The sequence below is a fragment of the Danio rerio genome, chromosome 2 (assembly GCF_052040795.2).
Source record: "Danio rerio strain M-AB ecotype USA chromosome 2, GRCz13ab, whole genome shotgun sequence".
In the NCBI taxonomy this organism is placed as follows: Eukaryota; Metazoa; Chordata; class Actinopteri; order Cypriniformes; family Danionidae; genus Danio; species Danio rerio.
In genome coordinates this window covers 4,359,384-4,383,652 of record NC_141022.1, presented here as the reverse complement: position 1 = coordinate 4,383,652, position 24,269 = coordinate 4,359,384, and the positions used below count along the sequence as shown (strand labels likewise).

At 37.9% G+C, this 24,269-nt stretch overlaps 1 protein-coding gene across 2 annotated transcripts in view; it reads right to left on the bottom strand.

Moving 5' to 3' along the window:
* Window positions 1-132: 132 nt before the first annotated feature.
* The window catches only part of egfra (epidermal growth factor receptor a (erythroblastic leukemia viral (v-erb-b) oncogene homolog, avian)), a 124,240-nt gene continuing 100,103 nt past the window's right edge, over window positions 133-24,269 (bottom strand). The window contains exons 18-29 of one of the 2 annotated variants that reach the window (XR_015477584.1): window positions 23,288-23,410; window positions 22,720-22,818; window positions 17,753-17,938; window positions 16,060-16,215; window positions 12,984-13,059; window positions 12,082-12,228; window positions 10,968-11,065; window positions 10,723-10,887; window positions 6,477-6,518; window positions 5,960-6,062; window positions 1,689-2,892; window positions 243-1,601 (exon numbers count right to left, since the gene is read on the bottom strand). Coding sequence is in view for 1 of the 2 variants with exons in the window: in NM_194424.1 (NP_919405.1) it covers window positions 2,570-2,892; window positions 5,960-6,062; window positions 6,477-6,518; window positions 10,723-10,887; window positions 10,968-11,065; window positions 12,082-12,228; window positions 12,984-13,059; window positions 16,060-16,215; window positions 17,753-17,938; window positions 22,720-22,818; window positions 23,288-23,410 (1,518 nt within the window). In the remaining variant the exon portion in view is untranslated. 2 annotated transcript variants of the gene reach the window in all.

The following is a 24,269-nucleotide window of genomic DNA, read 5'->3' as shown; positions in this document are numbered from 1 at the left end:
TATATATATATATATATATATATATATATATATATATATATATATATATATATATATATATAATTTATTTGCATTTTTAAACTATATATACCGTTGATTTAGAATTTTTAGCCCCCCTTTGAATTTTCCTTTTTTTTTTTTTTTTTTTTTTACATATTTCTTAAATTTCTTAAAATATTTCTTTGACAGAGCAAAGAAATTTTTACGGTATGTCTGATAATGTTTTTTTCTTCTGGAGAAAGTCTTATTTGTTTTATTTCGGCTGGAATGAAAGCAGTTTTAAATTTTTCTAAACACCATTTTAAGGTCAATATTATTAGCCCCTTTAAGCTATATTTTTTCGATAGTCTACAGAACAAAACATCGTTATACAATAACTTGACTAATTACCATAACCTGTGGTGCGTTTCCCCTTAATCATCGTTAGCCATCCTAAGCTCGCAAGTTCCATCGTTATAAACATAGTTGACAATTGAGGTTTCCCAAATCCGTCGCTCCAGCGATCATTCCAAACTGTGTCGCAAACTTGAGCACTCACAACCACACCTCTGGAGCTATAGTTAGAAACATAGTTCCTGGCTGTGTTCTATTCCCACTTATCCCCCCTATGCCCTATTCATTTAGAACATTCTAACATTCAAAGCTGGAATGATTAACAATAAAAAAGCATTAAGGTCGTCTCCCTTAGGTGTGATTTGCTTTCAAACAATTTTTACAGTTCAGTTTTAGCGATCTTCATGTTTACAATTGTGCTCCCTTCGCAGTGCACTTTGAAAACATTGATGACATTTTGAACACAGCCTCATGGTGAAAGCTATAGGTGACCTATTATTTAAAAACAGAATTTATGTTACGTCTCCAAAGCTTGTAAAAACAAAAAGCATACAGTACGATAATTCTTTTGATTTATAGTGGGTTACTTATTAAGTATCTGTACTGTATATGACATGGTTAGAACCTGGTTAGAACCTTCTGCAGTGGTTTACATGTGTCAAATTGTAAATAAATAAACAATATCCTACCTAATAATAATAATATAAATAATAATAATCATGGGCGAGGCAGTGGTGCAGTAGGTAGTGCTGTCGCCTCACAGCAAGAAGGTCGCTGAGTCGAACCTCGGCTCAGTTGACGTTTCTGTGTGGAGTTTGCATGTTCTCCCTGCCTTCGCGTGGGTTTCCTCCGGGTGCTCCGGATTCCCCCACAGTCCAAAGACATGTGGTACAGGTGAATTGGGTAGGCTAAATTGTCCATAGTGAATGAGTGAGTGTGTGGATGTTTCCCAGAGATGGGTTGCGGCTGGAAGGGCATCCGCTGTGTAAAAATGTGCTGGATAAGTTGGTGGTTTATTCCGCTGTGGCGACCCTGGATTAATAAAGGGACTAAGCTGACAAGAAAATGAATGAATCATAATCATCATCATTAATGTTATTAATATTTCTATTAAAGTATGTTTTTTTTCATTTCTAATACATAATAATTATTACATTTCCTTTTTTTAATTAATAGCCTCATTATTTATTTATATGATTTATGTGATATTAGAATTTGTGTTGGCTTTTGTAAGTGATTTTATGTTTTAGAATAGAATAAGTAATATTCTTAATAATATTTGTAAAGGAAACACAGGCTCTATGTGCCATTTACATAAGTTTTTGTTAATATGGAAAGAGAGTGCATGCTTTTACCAAATCTATTATTGGATTTTATTTTAAATGCATGTTTGTGTAAAACAATATAATTAGCACAAAGAAATGACGGGGTTCTTCTCTAAAGAAGTTGTTACTCCACCCCGCTTAGAGTGTCATTATGGGAGTTTTACGCTATAACTAACTTGGTTCAAGCGATGGATCTGCGACAGAAACTACGGGTTTTGGGAAACTCTCATCACTACATCGTTCTTCTCCCAAACGATGCATCGTACTATGATAGTTCAGCCGTGAGTTACGTCGTTGTTTGGGAAACGCACCCCTAGTTAGCCTAAATAACCTAGTGAAGCCTTTAAAATGTCACTTTAAGCTGTAAAGAAGTGTCTTGAAGAGTATCTAGTCAAATATTATGTACTGTCATCATGGCAAAGATAAAATAAATCAGTTATTAGAGATGAGTTATTAAACTATTATGTTTAGAAATGTGTTGAAAACATCTTCTCTCCGTTAAACAGAAATTGGGGAAAAAAATAAACAGGGGGGCGAATAATTCTGACTTCAACTCTATATTGCAGTGAAATTCACACATTTCTCCCATTCAGCTGAAGTGTCCGAACACTTTTCAGCGGCTCTGAATGAATGATTACAGAAGATGATTACACACACCACAGAGCAACACACACTGGTGTAAATTGCCGATTAAAATCATAAGCGAATGAAACCAGAAGTCCTAAAAAGGTCTTTCAGCACTTCAATGCGTCTCTACTGGCATCACGGGACTGTAGTCTACTCATGTCCTGTAGTCATCAATAGTCTCAAATTGTTCAATCCAACCGGCAGATCTGGGTTCAGAAAGGCCCATAAACAGACGTCCTTGCATCTCTCAGCTTTATTAAAGCGTCTAATTGAAAAGTGATCTGCTAGTGCACCTCCAGGCCCATGTACTCCTGGTTCTGCGCGGCCGGCAGGTGCCCGTTGGTGTGTGTTTTGAGCTCCAGCGGGCAGAAGTCCTGCTGGTAGTCGGGGTTGTCCATGCTGAAGAAGGGCTTTGTGGAGAGCAGCTGTGTGTGGGACGTGTTCAGATACTCCACCACTGAAGCCGGAGCCGGGCTCTTGAAGCAGTTCAGATACTCCTCTTCCGTCTCGTCCAGCGCTGGGGAGGAGTGCAGGAGGGTCCGCGGGGGTCCGTGGGGCTGCTGGTACACTGGGTTGATCATGCTGGACTCATTCTGGTTCATATATTCTGCAGATTAAAGGATGATATGGGGGGTAAGTTATTAGTAGTGACTTTAATCAGCAGTTCATTAAGATGTAAATGTGTATCTACGTGCTGAACAACCCCCCCCCCCCCCCCTTACCCCCCAAGAGTATAAGCATCTATTAAAGCAATAGACCCGACTAAGGTCGTTTAATTAACCTATGACCTTCAAAATCTATGGAGCCCTTGAGGGACAAGATGATGGAAACCAATGTAAATGAAAGGGGGGGGGGGGTTGGTCAAACGCTTGAGGAAGTTTGTTTTTAGGTTTTAAAGGAAAAACTTTGCTCTCCCAAAAGAAATTTTAACTCTATTTTAGGGATCTAAGCACACAGTATGAATCCACTTTTGCTATTTTAAGCATGGGAAAAACAGTCTGCGCACCAAGCGCATAGTCTAAAAGTCTCATAGTCTACACAAAGTCTGCTGGAACCCGAAGCTGCCACCATTTTTTTTGTATTGTGACGGACTTCGTAGAGATGAGGAATGTCTAATGAAAATAGAGTGGGCGTGGCTTGTTTTTTCTACTGCAAGCTGGTTGGATGTAGTAAAGTAGGCATTTCATTCAGAAAGATCAGGGAAATGTTTAGGGAGAGTTATTACAATCTAACAGAGTCCTCCTTCTCACCATTTCTGTTTGTTGACTGACAGCTGTAGGGGCGTGATTAAGTATGTTAACCACGCCCAATACTTCTAACAGATGTAATCTGAGAAATTAACTGAAAACAAACAGGATTTTTAGATTTTAATTTTAGATTTACAAGGGCATGCTATATTTTTTTCTTAATGACACGCACAGATGAGTTGTTTACCACAAAAAATAGGTTATAATAGGTTTGGATTTTTCATTAGTTTTAGTTTTTTTTTCTTTTTGACTTTTTGTTTTCAAATTCAGCTAGTTTTGATGAGTTTTTAGAGGTAGATTTAATAGTGTTTTGAAATTGCTTAGTTTTAGTTTACTTTTATTAGTTTCAGTGTTGGTTTTAGTTGTTTTGTAAATACATATATTTGTTAGGTGCAAGATTCAAAATCATCAAAGTAAATATTGTATAGTAAGAACTCAACCAAAGACAGCACATATTTTTTTTGACATAAGAACACTACCATCTACCCATCCTCAAATTCAAATACAACAGCCCACAAGATAGCAGCCTTAAGACAAATATGTGTGTAAGGCTGCTTCTGAGGTTAAATACACAGTAGTGATGGGAAGTTTGGATCTTTAATGCAAACTGGATCTTTGTGGCAACCTTTTCATCTTTGAACTCATTCATTAATAAATTCATTCATTTTCTTTTCGGCTTAGTTCCTTTTTTAATCCGGGGTCGCCACAGCGGAATGAACCGCCAACTTATCCAGCAAGTTTTTACGCAGCGGATGCCCTTCCAGCCGTAACCCATCTCTGGGATGTTTGAACTCAACATATCAAAATCATTTGTAGTCAGCAATCATAATTTCAGTCAGTTAAAACATCATCTTGATCTGAAAAGTTTCTTACAATAATGTTTTGCAATCCAACTCAAGCATGATTCATTTATTTAAACTCCGTTACGTCTTTCTGTTCTGAAATAAACGTACGTTTCGCCAGATCCTCTCATTTAAGCTCTCGGTTTACCTGCGCAGCAGTTGTTTAAGTTTAGTTCAGTCACAGCAGGCTGTCATGTACTGTTTGTGTTCAGTTCACTGAATCAATCATGTGCAGTATTATCAGTTCACCCTTCTCAAATCTGATCTCTGTGTGCTGTTCTAATAACTGAATAACTCAGTATATTTTGGTTTATTTCGAGTCAGATGGGTCAGCATTGTGTGGATAAGAGCGCTTACTGGAGATGTGAATCGTTTTAAATGATTCAGTTCGATTTGGTGAACTATTTCAACCGGTTCACTTAGAAGATCCAGTTAAAAAGAACGATTAGTTCGTGATTGCGATCACTAATACAGAAATAAAACCCATTATTGGGCATAAATCTGTTAAATGATTACTTTTAAGTGTCTGCTCAGTTCATATTTAATATTGTCAGTGTTGCTGTCATGTCCAGCCATTGTTTTTTTGTTGCGGCAACAACAGCGAGGATGACTAGAGGAGGACTGGATTGATCTGGCCAATGGCATCAGGATTACAGACTCTGGTCAAACACCTGGCAGTGAGAGGTAAATAGATTTACCTCTAAAAAGCTTACAGCATGTATTAAGACATTTACAAAGACGAAAACGAAGGACGTCATTGCTATAATTTTAGTTAGTTTCAGTTAGCTTTGTATGTACACAATTCAGTTTCAGTTCAACTCTCGTTATTATTTTTTCAATTTCAATTTTTTTTTAAATTTTAGTTTTCGTTTGTTTTTGTTAACTATAATAACCTTGCCACAAAACTAACAATGTGAGGTAACTAAATGATATAGTTAGCTTTGATTTCATTCGTACTTTAAGGGTGAGTTTTAAGCGTGCAATAAACCAATCTCATCTCCATCCCAAGTGAGTTGCGGTCGAATCATGACGCACTCACTAATTTAAACGTCAGTCTTTATAAGTGGCAAGACAGAACGCCTTAGTAGTGACGAAACCGACAACCTTGTGCATGAGCAGACCATCTACAGAATGAGCCAGATTCACCCAAACTCCCTGAGGAGAAGAATATGATGAAGGAATTAGCATTTTTATATTTACGTAGACAACAATGATCTTTGATATTTTAAACCTTTAATTTTTCATATTCAACGATATTTCTGTGCTGCTGCACAACCCTGTGTGTGTAATAAGTAATGGGTATGCATGTTTTGGACTTGTCTGTCACCTATCTGCTTGCAATAGAAAAACAAGCCACACCCACTATTTTCTCATTTATTATTGCGTTACTCTAGAAACTGCATCACAATATGAAAAAAGAGGAAAAAAAAACAATCAAGAGCTTACAGTTCATGTGGACAAATTAGATATTTCATGAGAACTTTACCATATTTTTGTCCCATATCCAGATAGAGGCTGATAATATGACCTGCGATATCAGAAACTATTGAAACCCCTTGAAACCCCCTGCAGTGTGTGCTCGTACCGTTATAACCCGGCGCAGGCTGAAAGTCTCCCTCCTGAAAGCGCTCTGTGGGGTCTGGGATGTAGCGCAGGACCATGCTGTTCTCCCTCACTGGATAACCATTCTGTAGGAAAGCAGATGAGTTTGACAGTATGCATCAGATCAGTATGACAATATGAGTCACCCTTTATTCGTTTCAAACCTTTACCAGTTTCTTCTGTCGAACATTTAAAGGCTTAACTAGGTTAATTAGGTCAATTTTAAGGTAATTAGGTAAATCATTGTATAACAATGGTTTGTTCTGTAGACAATCAAAAACAAGTGCTTAAAAGAGTTAATACTATTGACCTTAAAATGGTTATAAAAATATAAGCTGCTTTTATTCTAGCCAAAATAAAACAAATAAAACTTTCTCCAGAAGTGCAAATATTATAGGAAATACTGTGAGAAATGCCTTGCTCTGTTAATCATCATTTGGGAAATATTTTAAAAGAAGAAAAATGTGAATCAATGTTGATGTCTGACTTCAGTTACTCACCCCGTTTCTACTATTACAGTTTCCAAAGCTGCTGTTCAGGCTCTGAAACAAAACAAAAAAGCACAAGCACGTCTTTAGCACCAACACTTCATGATCATAAACAGACTTGTAATATAAACCATATAAGAGCTCTATTTTTACGATCCATGCACAAAATGCAAAGCGCAGGGCGCAAACCCATTAAAGGGCATGTCTGAATCCACTTTTGCTAATTTAAGGACAGAAAAATCTGATTTGTGTCGTGGCTCATGGTCTAACAGGGTTGTGCTTATTCTCTTAATGAGTTATAGGTGTGTTTTGAGAATAAACCAATCAGAGTCTTATCTCCCATTCCCTTAAAGAGCCAGTTGCGTCGTGCTATGGTGCCTTTGCTATTTACATGGCGGACTTTGTGTAAGTGGAAAAACTGAACACTTTACTTGAGAGAAAACAGTTAAACAGAGCATCTGCAGCGCGAGAATTAGATGAGCCTGCTCATTCTTTACTTTCACTTTCACTCTCGTGGATAGGGAAACGTGTTGTACGCACAGACATCAATTAGCCTATACATAATTAATTTAGTTTATTTAGCACAAAGATTCGTTTCAAACCTATTTCTAAACTCAGTTCTAAATTCCAGCAAACGAAAAAATGAAGAAAAATAATGAAGTGTGGTCAAAAAACTATACTATGTGTGCTCTATGCTGTGCCCCATATGGTGTAAAACCTGACAGGTGGGCAAATCTAAGCTTGTTTTTAATAAAACAAATATAAATATGAAGATAATAAATAATACTGCTGATAATAATAACATTTCACAAAAGCAAATTATCATGAATAAACTGAAAAAGCCTCCCGAGATGAAGAAGGCATGCAGGCTGTGGTTTTTATATTTATGTAGGTTAGAAAATAATATGTTTTGTAATACTTTAATCCTTTAATTTTTTTTCATATGTAAAGATATTTGCATGTTGCTGTACATCCTGTGTGTATTAAGCAGTGTGTCAGCGAGGCGCACAACTAGCGTGCTCTGCGCTGGACTATAGACCTGATTTGATCTGGTCTATTGAACCGTCTATTTAAGTTCCTCAAAATTGCAACGTGCCAGCAATGCGCTGTAACACACCTCCTTTTTTAGACTAGAACACCTATGGGTGCACATATGAGTGCAAATGCATTTGCTATTTAAACAGCATGGTGCAAAACGTCAAAACCACTCTTGCGCCAAGCTGAAACTAGCAAATAACAATAACGATGCGCCTTGCGCCGCATTGCGCCGGGTGTATGATAGGACCCTTAATATTATTATGAAATGTATTTTCCAGTTATTTGATAAACAGTGCAAGTACTGGAAGCTTGATTTAACTTTATTAGCATGTCTAATAATGAATGAATAAAGTACCAATTCTAAACCCCAACTCATTCATTCACTCATTTTCTTTTCAGCCAAGTCCCGTATTAATCAGGGGTCACCACATCAGAAAAAACCACCAACTTATCCAGCACGTTTTACGGATGCCCTTCCAGCTGCAACCCATCACTGGGAAACACCCATACACTCTCATTCACACACATATATTTATTGGATACAAAAAAAGAAAAACTGACCTAGTTAATAAAATCTTAAAATCTATATTAATTCTAAACCCAGTGGGGGTTTAGTGGACCAAGCGTTGGCGCAGTAAGGGTCGGCGCCTCCATAGAGGTGACCTAGGTGGCTGCCTAGGGCGGCAGAATAGAGAGGGCAGCGTCCCCGACACTACCCTCACCACCCGCGCCCTCAGTTTTATCCACGACTAGGGCGGCAGAAAAGAGAGGGCGGCGTCCGGGACACTACCCTCACCACCTGCGCCCTCAGTTATATCCACGTCTAGGGCGGCAGAATAGAGAGGGTGGCGTCCGGGACACTACTCTCACCACCCGCGCCCTCAGTTATATCCACGTCTAGGGCGGCAGAATAGAGAGGGCGGCGTCCGGGACACTCCCCTTACCACCCGCACCCTCAGTTATATCCTCGTCTCAGGCGGCAGAATAAAGAGGGCGGCGTCCGGGACACTACTCTGACCACCCACGCCCTCAGTTGTATCTGCGTTTAATGCGATAGAATAAAGAGGACTGCGTCCGCGACACTACCCTCACCACCCGTGCCCTCAGTTATATCCTCGTCTAGGGCGGCAGAATAAAGAGGGCGGCGTCCGGGACACTACCCTCACCACCCGCGCCTTCAGTTATATCCTCGTCTAGGGCGGCAGAATAAAAAGGGCGACGTCCGGGACACTACCCTCACCACCCGTGCCCTCAGTTATATCCTCGTCTAGGGCGGCAAAATAAAGAGGGCGACGTCCGGGACACTACCCTCACCACCTGCGCCCTCAGTTATATCCTCGTCTTGGGCGGCAGAATAAAGAGGGCGGCGTCCGGGACACTACCCTCACCACCCGCGCCGTCAGTTGTATCTGCGTCTAATGCGATAGAATACAGAGGACTGCGTCCGCGACACTACCCTCACCACCCGTGCCCTCAGTTATATCCGCATCTAGTGCAGCAGAACAGAGAGCGCAGTGTCCACGACACTACCCTCACCACCCGCGCCTTCAGTTATATCCGCATCTAGTGCAGCAGAACACAGAGGGCAGCGTCCGCGACACTACCCTCACCACCCGTGCCCTCAGTTATATCCGCATCTAGTGCAGCAGAACAGAGAGGGCAGCGTCCGCGACACTACCCTCACCACCCGTGCCCTCAGTTATATCCGCATTTAGTGCAGCAGAACAGAGAGGGCAGCGTCCGAGACACTACCCTCACCACCCGTGCCCTCAGTTATATCCGCATCTAGTGCAGCAGAACAGAGAGCGCAGTGTCCACGACACTACCCTCACCACCCGTGCCCTCAGTTATATCCACATCTAGTGCAGCAGAACAGAGAGGGCAGCGTCCACGACACTACCCTCACCACCCGTGCCCTCAGTTATATCCGCATCTAGTGCAGCAGAACAGAGAGGGCAGCGTCCACGACACTACCCTCACCACCCGTGCCCTCAGTTATATCCGCATCTAGTGCAGCAGAACAAAGAGGGCAGCGTCCACGACACTACCCTCACCACCCGTGCCCTCAGTTATATCCGCATCTAGTGCAGCAGAACAGAGAGGGCAGCGTCCACGACACTACCCTCACCACCTGGCCCTCAGTTATATCCGCACCTAGGGCAGCAGAATAGAGAGGGTTGGGGTTGAGGGCGGCGTGACCGTCCTTTGCCTAGAGCGGCAGTTCAGCTTGCTCCCGCCCTGGGCGCAGTGGGTAGCACTGCTTAATCTTATGCTAATGTTCACCATTCCATACGTCCATATCTCACATTAAAAACAAACAGCTTTTAACTAAAAGAGTTGTAATTCAATTACATAAGTTTGTGAAGCAGTTTGCAAATCTTCATTGAACTACGGAGTACAGATGCAGGAAATATATTGGTAAAGAGACAACTTGCAACAATAGTTGTCCAACAATGCAGTTGTCTAACGCACCGCTGTTAAGAAATGTATTATTTTTGGCATTATTTCTAATCTGTGTTACGTAATGGCTAATCCGTTCGGCTGACTTGTAAAAAGATGATGACTGAGAACTGAATGAATCTTTTATTCATCGCCATGTGTGCAAAACCAGCCTGTGCATGTTTGTCTGAGAACAGAAGCCATGTCTTATTGAGGCTACTGCACCATAACAAAACACGTAGCAGGTTTTCTTGTGCAAAACACGTTTATGAAGAAACAAAAGTTAAATAAGCCACCATCTGCTTGAGAAACTGCAGCCTTAAATGGCTATGCCTCGATGACTGTGTTACATAAGACTCCGTCTGAGCTCAAGGCCTTCGTTCTGCCAAAAAAAACTGAACAAGTGTTGCCCGTGAAAGCAATCAAACTTGAAAGGCTGGAGGAGTTTTGCACGCATTGAGCAAACGCTCTGATGGCTGAAGCTCATGTTGGACTGTCATTAATCTGGAGGAGGAGGTGGAGGAAGTGTAGGAGAGGCGGACGGGACAGAAGGCCAGAAGAAGAGGAAAATCAGGCCAGGTAAACAAACACGCCTCTGCAGAGTCAACTGTGAGTGAAAGCACACAGCACTGACTAGGTTTACATGGACACCAGTATGTATTTTAATTTATTTAATATTTTAAGTTTTTAAATCTGCAGATTCTTGCGCAGAAATGTGTGATTCTGTGTGCCTAAAGTTGGTGTTTGCAATGCTTTCTTCTCTGAATGAGTGTGTTTTTACCACAGAGTGCAGCAGTTGTGTGCGGGACGTGCTCGGGCTGCTGAAGAAGCTGTGATTGGGCACTAAATACTCGTCTGCGTCCACGGCCTCGTCCAGCTCTCCGCTCATCAGGCTGCGGTAGAACTTGGAGTCAGAAGGACTGGGTAAATGCATGCGGTCGTCCCCCTGCCATTAGGAAAACACCAGCCAATGATCAGAGAAAAGTTTATTCTGTAGGGAACATTGAGAAACCGAGCCTCTATCACCTGAATGACCAGATAGCGGGACGGGTCACGAGCCATTTTAGTGAACTCTGCGATGAGCTCCCTGAAGCGGGGTCTGCTCTCAGCATCAATCATCCAACCTAAGGGAAAACAGAGACGTTATAAGACTAAAGGAGATTAAACAACTCTACACTGCAGATCTTGACGGTCCAAATCCTCATATTCTCTTTTACATATGTAACAGAATAATTTTTTTGTTCCAGAGATTACAACAGATCAGGACTAGTTAAGTCTTTTCAGGACTAGTTTATTTTCTCTTTTGAAAACAACTTGTAAACGTTACTAACTCGGGTTACAATTAAAATGTTCAATGGGTTAAAAAGCAATGGGATTACTCACTTAGTTAAGTCAACTAATCGCTTTTAAAAGCAATGGGTTTACTCGCTTCAGTAAAGTCAACTTATCGCTTTAAAAGCAATGAGCTTACTCATTTAAGTAAAGTCAACTAATCGCTTTAAAAGCAATGGGTTTACTCACTTAAGTAAAGTCAACTAATCACTTTAAAAGCAATGGGTTTACTCGCTTCAGTAAAGTCAACTTATCGCTTTAAAAGCAATGGGTTTACTAACTTAAGTAAAGTCAACTAATCGCTTTAAAAGCAATGGGTTTACTCACTTAAGTAAAGTCAACTAATCGCTTTAAAAGCAATGGGTTTACTCACTTAAGTAAAGTCAACTAATCGCTTTAAAAATCTTAACTTAAGTAAACTTAGTTGACTTTACTTAAATGAGTAAGCCCATTGCTTTTAAAGTGATTAGTTGACTTTACTTAAGTGAGTAAACCCATTGCTTTTAAAGCGATTAGTTGACTTTACTTAAGTGAGTAAACCCATTGCTTTTAAAGCGATTAGTTGACTTTACTTAAATAAGTGAGTAAACTCATTGCTTTTAGTCAACTAATCGCTTTAAAAGCAATGAGTTTACTCACTTATTCAACTAAAGTCAATTAATCACTTGTTACAGTGTAGGAAACCTTCAAGGCAAAATTAATTCATCTACTGCAGAGCATGTTCATGAGTTTTATATGTAAAAATGTGATGAAAAAGAAAGAAAATACACTCATGACCACTCCAAATACTGTACCAAGCCACTCTTACATTTGACCATGATCATGTACACATCAATGGTGCAGATGGGGGGTTGAGGAAGTCTTTCTCCTTTTTCCAGAACTCCGGCGATTTCACTGGCAGGAATCCCATCATAAGGTTTCGTCCCAAACGTCATCAACTCCCAGACGGTCACACCTAAACAAGAGCATCGGTCGATGAATAAACAATATTCGGGCCCACTTTATATTAAGTGGCTTTAACTAATATGTATTTACAGTGAAATTATTAATCCCTTACAATGTACTTATTATGTAAATACACATTTTTAACCTCTATATTAACCTCTACTTATAATCAATCAAATAAATCAGTTTCTTTAAATTACATTTAGAATTACATTGTGGACCATCCCATACACCCTAACCCACCCTAAACCTACCCATACCACCAAACCTGTCCCTAACCTTAACTGTATCCCACCTCAAGAGCATCACAAGTGTTCAGCAATATATTATGAACACATTGAGAACACTGTATTTATACTTTCATGTAAGTACATATAAGATAAGGACACTTAATATAAAATGGGACCCAATATTCAAAACTGAGAGATCCTAAACTTAAATGAAATAATTACCATTACTTTCTACTGCAACCCTGTTCATGTTTTCTGCACATTTACTGGTGCATGTTAAAACACAAGTTAGTTTTCACAATTTAATCAGCTCCCACCAATGGATAGGTCTCTCACTGAATTTTTCACAACTGAAATGTTTGATTCATTTGTTTATTCATTCATTCTGTATATTTGAGATATGAGGTTTTTATTAAAGTTATTATTATGTAATATGTTTTTATCTATATTGATCTTACCAGAGAAGCAAAACAAACGAACTATTATAAACTTTAATGTCTGAAATGTGTAATGCCGTGAGTAAACCGCTACTAACCGTAGCTCCAGACGTCACTCTGGTGGGTGTAAGTCCTGTGCTGGATGGACTCCAGCGCCATCCATTTAATTGGAACCTGTTGAAGGATATTGATATTGATGAACACAGTACATAATATCTTAAAATGTAAAATGGTGGGTAAACAGCGATCTTAAAAAAATAAAATACATTAGAATATAATGTATAAATGGGTGATTCTAAATATGTATATATATATACACACACACACACACACACACACACACACACACACACACACACACACAACAGTTCTGTCTGGTTCTCGAATCCGATTGGCTGATAATGAGATATTTTGCCAGTAACAGCACACAAAGGCCTCTTCACCTGTGTGTATTACTCCACCCACATACAAGCAGATGACGCTCCACAGTTTGAGAAATACTCCTGCTGTTGGGCAACATAATGCACTTTTGGGGCTCGAGAATGTAGTTGTTTAGATTGCAACTATACAGTTTATTTATAAGGACTGTGCCTATTTCAAAATATTTATAATTTCTCAGTGACAGCGCGTCAGTGTCCATTAGTCAAAGATGGTTGATGTTATCTATCCACAAGATGGCGCCAGGGCCGAGTTATAAGCCTTTGCTTAGAAGATTAAAACTGCGTGTTTTCTAACTACATCTGATCAAATTATTAAACTGTAAAGTGGTATTCTAAGTTGATCTCTCTCTCCTTTGTATAGATTGCAACTATGCAGTTTATTTATAAAGACAGTGCCTTTTTTAATACAGTTACTTTCCTATCCTGGTTCTCAAAAGTGTTATTCAGAGACCTCCCCACCGAACACCCCCTCCTTATCGCGAACACAATAGCAGTCTGGTAGTGATTGCGTTGCTTTTTTCAGGGTTAATTATTGTGATATCCCGATTGCAACAGAGAAATACTGTAGACTAATAGAAGATAAGGAGATATCTCTGTAGACTGATTCATGTCAAGTTCAGCCTTATAATCTTAAAATGTCAGCAAAATCTGCTGTTTCGTCTTCACTTTATACTATAGAGAATCATTCAAATACTAGCTCTAAAGTGACGTTGGTGAACTAGTAATGGCTTCTGCTGTTTTGATGTCAGCTGCAGATGTGAATGAATGGCGGAAGAAAGTAGTTCGTAATGCAAAAGGGTTTTAGACTCTGTGTTTGATTTTCTTTTTTTTATATACACGATTGTGCCGTTGAACTGTTGTATAAATGCAATATCACACGAGTAGCAGTGCGATATGGCTGTATATCAACACTGGTGGGACGCTAAGGCAACGCACGCCTCCCACCAGTGCTGATATACAATCATCACACTGCTACTCGTGTGATACTGCTCATATATATATATATATATATATATATATATATATATATATATATATATATATATATATATATATATATATATATACATACACTTTGCATCTATTATATTTCAAAACAAAAACAAAATCATACATTCAGCTTAAATTAACATGAAATAATCAAGTTTTTCTTAGTTTTTTTAATGCTAGTCACTATTCGCTATCAGATTGTAGGCATTTTTTTATTTCTCCCTTTGTGGTCTGAAAAAGAAAGACAAACTTACGGCTTTAGAAAACCACTGGATGAGTAAATGATGACTCAGATTTCATTTCGGGGTGACCTTTCCCTTTAAATGAATACTTCGACCCAAAAAGGAAAATGACTCATCATTTACTCACACTCAAGTGGTTCCTAAACTTTGGAAACGTTGGAAACCGCTAGCCAATGATTTCCATAGTAGGGAAAAATACTACAGTCAAGGGCTACTGGTTTCCAACAGTATTCAAAATATCTTATTTTGTGTTTAACAAATAAAAGGAAACTAAACGTTTGGAACCACTTGAGTGTGAGTAAATGATGAGGACATTTTGGTTTTTTGGTGTGAACTATCCCTTTAAGTTCTATTTAATATCCTCACACATACGTTTATTGTTGTTATTGACTATTTTGATCATTTAATAATTTTCCTAAGGCTTAGTCCCTTCTTATTCAGCATTTTTTTACACAGCTGATGCACTTTCAGTTGCAACCCAGTACTGGGAAACACCCATACAGACTCAAACGTCATGCGCATGTCTTTGGACTGTGGAGGAAACCGGAGCTCCTGGAGGAAACCCATGCCAACATGGGGAGTGCACACAGAAAATGCCAACTGACCCAGCCAGGACTCAAACCACGACTTTCTGGCCAACCACTGAGCCACTGTGTCGCCTTTATAATTCATCAAATATAGAACTACAGATACTGTATATATGGAGCTTTATCAAAATTATCTGCAAAAAACGATTGATTAAATTAACTTAATCGTTTTCACAAATTTAAGCGAATTAAACATGAAACTAGTAAGTTGTTATCAAAACAACCCTTAATTGTGTCGATTCAACTTAATGTAAAAAAGTAGAACAAGCAGCAAATTGGATCAACTTAAATCAATGACTTACACCTAAAAGAATGAAGTTTGTCCAACTTATTACTGAAAACTAGGGATGTCCAGATCCGATCATGTGATCAGAAATCATAAAAGTAGATCACGGAAGCAGCTTAAAGTGGAAATTGCGAGTATGTCTGCAGTCTGGAGGTATTATGAAGTTGATGACGACATTATTGCCAAACTGTGAGATAAGTAAACTTGGGATTGCCTGCTGGGTATTTTAAGTTGAGGTGAGGTTTTTAAATATTTATTGTTGCACTAAACTCCAAAAGTGTAGAATTTATATTATTTATAGCTTAATTGTTCAAGCTGCCTCACGGAAGTGCTCTGTTTTTTTAACAGAGTTGTTGAATGTTAAAATAATGTGCATTAAATAAGAAACAATCTGTTTCTTCACTCTTCTTTATTCTTTTTTTTTATGTATTATAGAAGTATCGGATTGGGTTTTGGTATTGGTAGATAGATTGGTAGACTCGGACTCAAGGGCAAAAGTACCTGATCGGGACATCCCATAATAAGTGAAGAGGAAACTAATTCATTCATGTAGTTGTAACAAGCTGAAGTAACGTGCTTTCACTTTCCACAGTCTAGTTTAGTCATTTGGAGAAAAAGAAACAACAGACCTTTCCTCCATCTGCGTGATACTCCTTCTCGTCCGCGTTTAACAGCTTGGCGAGGCCGAAATCGGTGATCTTGACATGCTGAGGCGTCTTTACCAACACATTACGTGCTGCCAGGTCTCGGTGCACAAGATGGCGCTCTTCTAGATAATTCATACCCTGATAAAACACACTCAAAACAATTAACACTGGAGTTAAAACAGTCTTATTAAAAAAAAGCTGGCTTTATATTAACTTAAGTATAATGAGACGGGAGTGCTTACACTTGGCACTTCATATTGGTAACACCTAGATTTATAGTGCCTTGTTATATGTACTTATTGTTATAATAACAGTAAATTATGCATAATTACACCCTAAACCAAGCCCTAATCCTAACAGCAGACTGCGCACGCTAATACACATTTATGTAGACTTTTATATAAACTATGCTGTGTAAATGAATCATGGATAATTCTGATATATATATAAGACAGTCAGGATTCAGGAAGATGAAAGCGTTTAGGCTTTCTGGGAATATTAAAATCAGCATATCTATACAAGTGGTAGGTTGATCCTGATCAAAGTTTCCCTCAAGAAATGTTCTTCCCTCGGGTGTGTGGAGCTAAAAAAAACGTGCATATTAAAAGATTCTTCACAGCTAGTGATTTAGACTTCGGGAATTAGATATGTCTGATTTTATGTCTGTGAGGGATTTTATACCTATTTTTGGGTTTATATAACCAGTGAGAAACCTGGATATGCACATCAGTTTCTATCCAAATGAACAAATGTCGCATTATATTTTTAGTTTTGCTTTAAGCACAAAAGTATTCGTTTTTTATAGATGCTAGGACACATTTCTCAATACTTAGGTCACTTTTGCAAAACTCTTCACACAGTGAGCACAACAGAAGTTTATGTGGGCTAAACTGAGGATCAATTCTCATTGTTTTGGCACAAAATGCATTCAATGACTACATCTCTCAAATTTCATCACTTCTTTTCTCACCCGGACACATTTTGCACGTGCTTACATACTGTTTTCAAAACTATTAAACTTATGTTCAAAACAATAACACAATGCAAAACAGAATAAGACAGAAAAATTCAACAGCAATATTTTATTGAAACATACAGTTGAAGACAGAATTATAAGCCCCCCTGAATTATCCAAGTGGTGCTCACTGCAGAGCCATTTGGGCAGAGCTGAGCTCCAGCGAGGGGGAGCTTGAGCTCTCGCTCCTCCTTTCTTGCACTTCTTCTACGAGTGATGTCATTGGGGGTAGGGTTAGGGGTGGGGTTGGTGTACGCATTAAAACAGCTTATAGGAGGAGGAGCGAGAGCTCATGCTCCCCCTCGCTGGAGCTCAGCTCTGCTCAAATGGCTCTGCAGTGAGCACCGTCTCAAATTATTAGCCCCCCTGTTTATTTTAACTTCAAATTTCCTTTTTAACAGAGAGCAGATTTTTCCAACACATTTCTAAACATAATAGTTTAATAACTCATCTCTAATAACTGATTTACCTTATCTTTGCCATGATGACAGTAAATAATATTTGACTAGATATTTTTCAAGACACTTCTATACAGCTTAAAGTGACATTTAAAGGCTTCACTAGGTTAATTAGGTAAACTGGGCAGGTTAGGGTAATTAGGTAAGTATGACTCTGTATGTGACAAATAAATGTTGAATTTGAATTTTACGATGCACTTACTTTAGCGATCTGCACGCACCAGTTGAGCAGGTGCTGGGAGCCGATGCGGTCCTTGTTTTCTCTGACATAGTCCAGCAAGCAGCCGTAGGGCATCAGCTGAGTGATGAGCTGCACTGTGGAGGTCAAGCAGATGCCCAGCAGACGACACACGTGAGGATGCTCAACACTGGCCATGACGTACGCCTCCTGTACACACACACACACACACTGCTTATACATGACCTCAGGTGCTAGAGTGCAGTTGTGATTTTCTCTTTTTTTATCATTACTGATTAAATGAACGACATTAGTATTTTTTAAACTTTAGTTCTTTATAATTTCCCAGTTTTAATGATATTGTTAAGATCACCAGCGATGTAGCACTTGCGGAACACTGGAAAACACTTCCTGTCATTTGCCAGAACTACATATCCCATCATGTCTTGCAGTCACAGACCAGTTTCAGGTCGTCTACTGATTACACAGACACAGCTAATGCTGATGACCACTTATTACTTGTATTATACACAGTCAGAAATATTACCCTTCCCCCCACCCCGTATATTTTTTCCCCAATTGCTGATTAACAGAAAGAAGATTTTATTCAACACATTTCTACACATAATAGTTTTAATAACTTATGATAAAAGATAATAAAAGGTAATTTCTTATCTTTGCTATGATGACAGTTCAAAATATTTTACTAGATATTCAGCTTAAATTGACATTTAAGGGGCTTAACTAGGTTAATTAGTCATTCATTCATTCATTCATTTATTAATTTTCTTGTCGGCTTAGTCCCTTTATTAATCCTGGGTCGCTACAGCGGTATGAACCGCCAACTTATCCAGCAAGTTTTTACGCAGCAGATGCCCTTCCAGCCGCCACCCATCTCTGGGAAAGGTTAATTAGTTAAGTAAGAGTTAATTAGGCAAGTCATTGTATAACAGTGGTTTGTTATGTCGAAAATTGAAAAAAATATTGCTTAATGGGGCTAACAATATTGACCTTAAAATGGTTTTAAAAATGTAAAACTGCTTTTATTCTAACTGAAATAAAACAAACAAGACTTTCTCCAGAAGAAAAATATTGTAGGAAATATTGTGGAAAAAAAATGCTTGGTTTGTTAAACTTAATTTAAGAAAGAATTAAAAAAGAGAAAAAAATCACAGGAGGGCTGAAACTGGTGTGTGACTGCAGAGCAAGATGGCATATGTAGTTCTGGTAAATGACAGAAAGAATTCTACAGGCGTTCTGCGAAGGCTACATCATTGGTGATCTTAACAAACATAAGAACTTGATAAAATGACAAATCTGGCAAAAATGAATTGCGATTAATCGTATGCAAAATAAAAGTTTTTTGACATAATTCAAGTGTGTGTACTGTGTTTACTTATTATGCATGAATAAATATGCACATGCATGCATGTATTTGAAAAAATGTTCATTTATGTATTGACATAGAATATATATGTATATGATTATATATAGGCATGTAAACATCTATGAAACAAATGTGTTTTGTATAGCTGTGTTGATATGTGTGTAACACATATACACAATAAACATTTATAATAACCACACACAAATATATTATGTCAAAACAAACTTATATATTTGATATATTTATAAACTTTCTGTTTTGTGCATATACATCAGATTAGCAGAATAAACTGGAACTAATCTAACAAAATAACTTTAGATCACGGTAAAAAAAAATTAATTCGTGGGAGAAAATATAAAATCAAATTGTAGAAAAAAAAAGACAAATTAAAACAAAAATAAAACATATAAATTTATATATATATATATATATATATAAATATATATATATATATATATATATATATATATATATATATATATATATATATATATATATATATATATATATATTTATTTATGCTTGTATAAATCATCTCAGGTTTCTTGAACATGACAATGAGTTCACTGAACTTAAACGGCCTCCAGTAACAACAGAACTCAATCTAATGGAGCCCCTTTGGGATGTGATGGAATGGGGTATTCACATCATGGATGTGCAGCCGACAAATCTGCATACTTACATGTCAATATGGACCAAAATGTCTGAGGAATATTTTCTGAACCTTGCTGAATCTATGCCATGAAGGATTAAGGCAGTTCAAAAGCGGTCCGACCCGGTACTAGTAAGGTGTGCCTAATAAAGTGGCCGGTGAGTGTGTGTGTGTGTATATATATCCCACAGTTCAACCTGCCAAAGTTAAAACTAAATCTACCCACAACTGCACTGAACAAACCCCTTTGCACACAGCAACACTGACAAATAATGTCTCCTTTTACAGTCCCTGCAGATGTAAAACTAACACACGACGAGCCTGGAGCACATAAGGAAATATCCGCATGGAGGAACGCCAGCAGTTCTGAAGAAAAACGCTCCAGGAGAATTCAAACCCTAGAAGAAACATCAGAATCCAACCCAAAGGCAATACACAAGACTTTCCCTAGGTGACTCTCAGCTGCCAAAACAAACAACTGTCTCTGTTCAAAGAAAATTATATCCATTTCATCACTTATATATATATATATATATATATATATATATATATATATATACTAAAAGGACTGTTAGACATCAGCCAGTTCAGACGTTCATAAGGTTATACAGTGTGTTTACGCAGATGAGTTATCTTCAAAGTCAGTCACATCCTCACAATCAAAGAGAAAACTGGAGGAAATGACATTCTCCCAGTCCTAAACAAGACCTTTCAGAGTTTCTCCTCCATGTTTTAGTTTGCTCTGGGTCAGGATAGCCTTTAACTCAAGGTTATGTGAGCAGATTTTCAGCATTTCTGCACAATCACTGCTTGAACTGGAGCGATCAAAAGTCAGTTTCACTGTCTGCGATTGCTGGAATCATTTACAAAATTGCACGGACAGATTCATGAATAATTCCATCTACAGGGAGAGCATGAGGAGAAAAGAGTGTGATTTTGCTAATGTGTAAGAGAAATGTGAGGAATGCTTTTCTACTAGCTAAAACAGGCTTGAATAATTAGCATATTAAGCAACACACCAAAAGATGTTAATGATTACAGACATATTTGAAAACAGAAGTCAAACTTGAAATGTATGAATGAGAAGGATACTAAATATTTCCTTGTCATATAGTTAAAGTCAGAATTATTAGCCCCCCTGTTAATTTTTTCAACACATAATGAAGATTTTTCAACACACTCATCTCTAATAACTGATTTATTTTATCTTTGTCATGATGACAGTAAATAATATTTGACTAGATATTCTTCTAGACACTTCTATATACCTTAAAGTGACATTTAAAGGCCTAACTAGGTTAATTAGGTGAACTAGACAGGTTAGGGTAATTAGGCAAGTTATTGTATAACAATGGTTTGTTCTGTAGATTGAAAAAAATATATAGCTTAAAGCGGCTACTAATATTGACCTTAAAATTGCTTTTAAAAAATTTAAAACTGCTTTTATTCTAGCCAAAATAAAACAAATAAGACTTTCTCCAGAAGAAAAAATATTATCAGACACACTGTGAAAATTTCCTTACTCCGTTTTTATTTTTTTAAATATGTCCCAAATTATGTTTAACAATTCACAGGAGGGCAAATCATTTTGACTTCAACTATATATATATATCTCAAAAAAGCTGTGCAGCAGGATACATTACAATTTTGAGTCAGTGTTTTTTAGGTGATGTATATATATATATATATATATATATATATATATATATATATATATATATATATATATATATATATATATATATATATATATATATATATATACATCACCTAAGAAACACTGACTCAAAATTGTAATGTATCCTGCTGCACAGCTTTTTTTGAGTTGACTCAACTTAAATCCAGTCAACTGCAGTACTTGGGTTGAGAGTTTGGTCAACTAAAAAAAAAAACTGCATAGCAGGTTGCCTTACAATATTTAATGACATGCTCCCGTGCACTGTATTTTTTACAGTAAATACAAATTGATCAACATATTTGTCTATTTTCTATTATGATTTAACATTAAACAGGATATTTAAAAATGAATGACAGAAAATATATTTATAATGTTAATTATAAACGATTAGCATTATAAATATACAGATTATATTTACAAAATAGAGCAAGAAAATTCTCACAGTATTTACTATAATATTTTTTTTTCTGGAGAAAGTCTTAATTGTTTTATTTCGGCTAGAATGAAAGCAGTTCTTAATTTTTTTGAAACCATTTTAGGGTCAATATTATTATCCCCCTTAAGCAATATATATTTTTAGATAGCTCATTCATTCATTTTCTTGTCCGCTTAGTCCCTTTATTAATCCAGGGTCGCGGAATAAAGCGCCAACTTATCCAGCAAGTTTTTACACAGCGGATGCCCTTCCAGCCGCAACCCATTTCTGGGAAACATCCACACATACATTCACACACACTCTCATACACTACAGACAATTTAGCCTACCCAATTCACTTATACCGCATGTCTTTGGACTGTGGGAAAAACCAGAAAACCCGGAGGAAACCCATGCGAAGGCAGAGAGAACATGCAAACTCCACACAGAAACGCCAACTGAGTTGTACAATGATTTGCATAATTACCCTAACTTTAATCTAATTAACCCAGTTACGCCTTTAAAATGTCACTTTAAGCTGAATACTAGTATCTTGAAAAAATATCTAGTCAAATATTATTTACTGTCATCACGGCAAAGATAAAATAAATCAGTTATTAGAGATGAGTTATTAAAAATATTGTTTAGAAATGTGTTCTCCATTTACAAATCTTCTCAGATTTTTTCTGTTTTCTTAAACAAAAATTTGGAAGAAAAAAAAAATATATATATATATACAGGGGGGATAATAATTCAGGAGGGTTAATAATTCTGACTTCAACTGTAAGTTCCACTGGTCTAAAATAAGGTCATAAATAAGGTCAAATGTGAACACCTGAATTCAGAATCTCATACTCACATCCATTATCTCCTTGTTAGCTTTGGGAGACGTGGCTTCTCTTAAGACCTTGATGGCGACAGGGATCTTCACATTCTCTCCTTCTGGAACCCAAAGGCCCTGCAGCAACACACACACACACACACACACACACACACACACACACACACACACACACACACACACACATACACTTGATAAGTCAAAGGAAAAAACACTACGGCCAATTTAGTTTACCCAATTCACCTATAGCGCATGTGTTTGGACTTGTGGGGGAAACTGGAGCACCCGGTGGAAACCCACACCAACACGGGGAGAACATGCAAACTCAATACGGAAATGCAAACTGGCCCAGCCAGAACTCAAACCAGCGACCATCTTGCTGTGAGGTGACAGTGCTAACCACTGAGCCACCGTGCATGAGATTTAACAGCTGATGTTTTCTCAAGATAAAATAGGTCATGTTTATTTATGCAAATCACCAGCTATTTATGAGGATTTCGAGGAATTAGCGAGCCATGAAATGATGAGTCAATAAATGCACACAGTATTGAAACACAGTGTGTGATATTAAGAAACAGGTCAGTACCTTGTGCACAGTGCCGAAAGCCCCGGAGCCCAGCACTTTGATCTTCTTGAACTCCGTCTCTTTGAGGATGCGCAGTAAGGCCTGATTGGGGGCTTCGCCGCTGGGGGTCAGAGGCTCCACAAGCTGTTGAGACAAAAAACAAACATGTAAAACGATTAGGCCCTCTTTACACTTTTCGTTTTAAAATGCATGTTTTGCTAGCCATCCGTCTACACTTCGCCAAAAACCGAGCATTTTGGAAATGCTGGAGAGGCCGTTTTCATTCTAAAACGCTGCTGCTCCGTCTCAGTGTGGATAGAGAAAAACTGAGACATCTGAAAACGGAGGCGGGGCTGCAGACATTCTCCTCTCTGATTGGGGCTTTTCCTCATTATTAAGTAGCCAACACACACTTCAGTCCTGCATCCTCTCCTTGTAAGTTCAGACTTTGTAAGTTTGATATGGAAAACAAACTCCCGAGGACACGACGGGTAAATCAAAGGGAAACGTATAATTTATAACCTTTTTCGCATCATTCTGGATACGTAGCCTACACTGTTTCACTATATCTTAATAATAAAATGAAAACATGATTTAAGGAACTGCTATTTTCATTTTGATATTCACAACTTAACAGACAGCAGAAATGTTGAGGCGTCGTGCTGCATATATGAGCGCCATCTTCACTGTATGCGTATTTATAAGAAAACGGAGCCTATAACAACTGCCTCCTTTCATTTTCATTGAAGATACAAAACACACTCTCTCTTTTGCTAAATATCATTTATAATAATTAATAATGGGCATTATAAAAGTATAACGTACAATAAGTTTATACATTATAGGAAATAAAGGTGAGCGATTAGTCAATATACAGAATGTATGTGGTTACATTAATTATTACCTTATCTTTTAACACGTTACCTGAGAACAGGCAATAGATTCAAAAGACCAAAGTCGGGGAGTATGTCGTTAGATATAGACAACAAGATTAATTAAATAT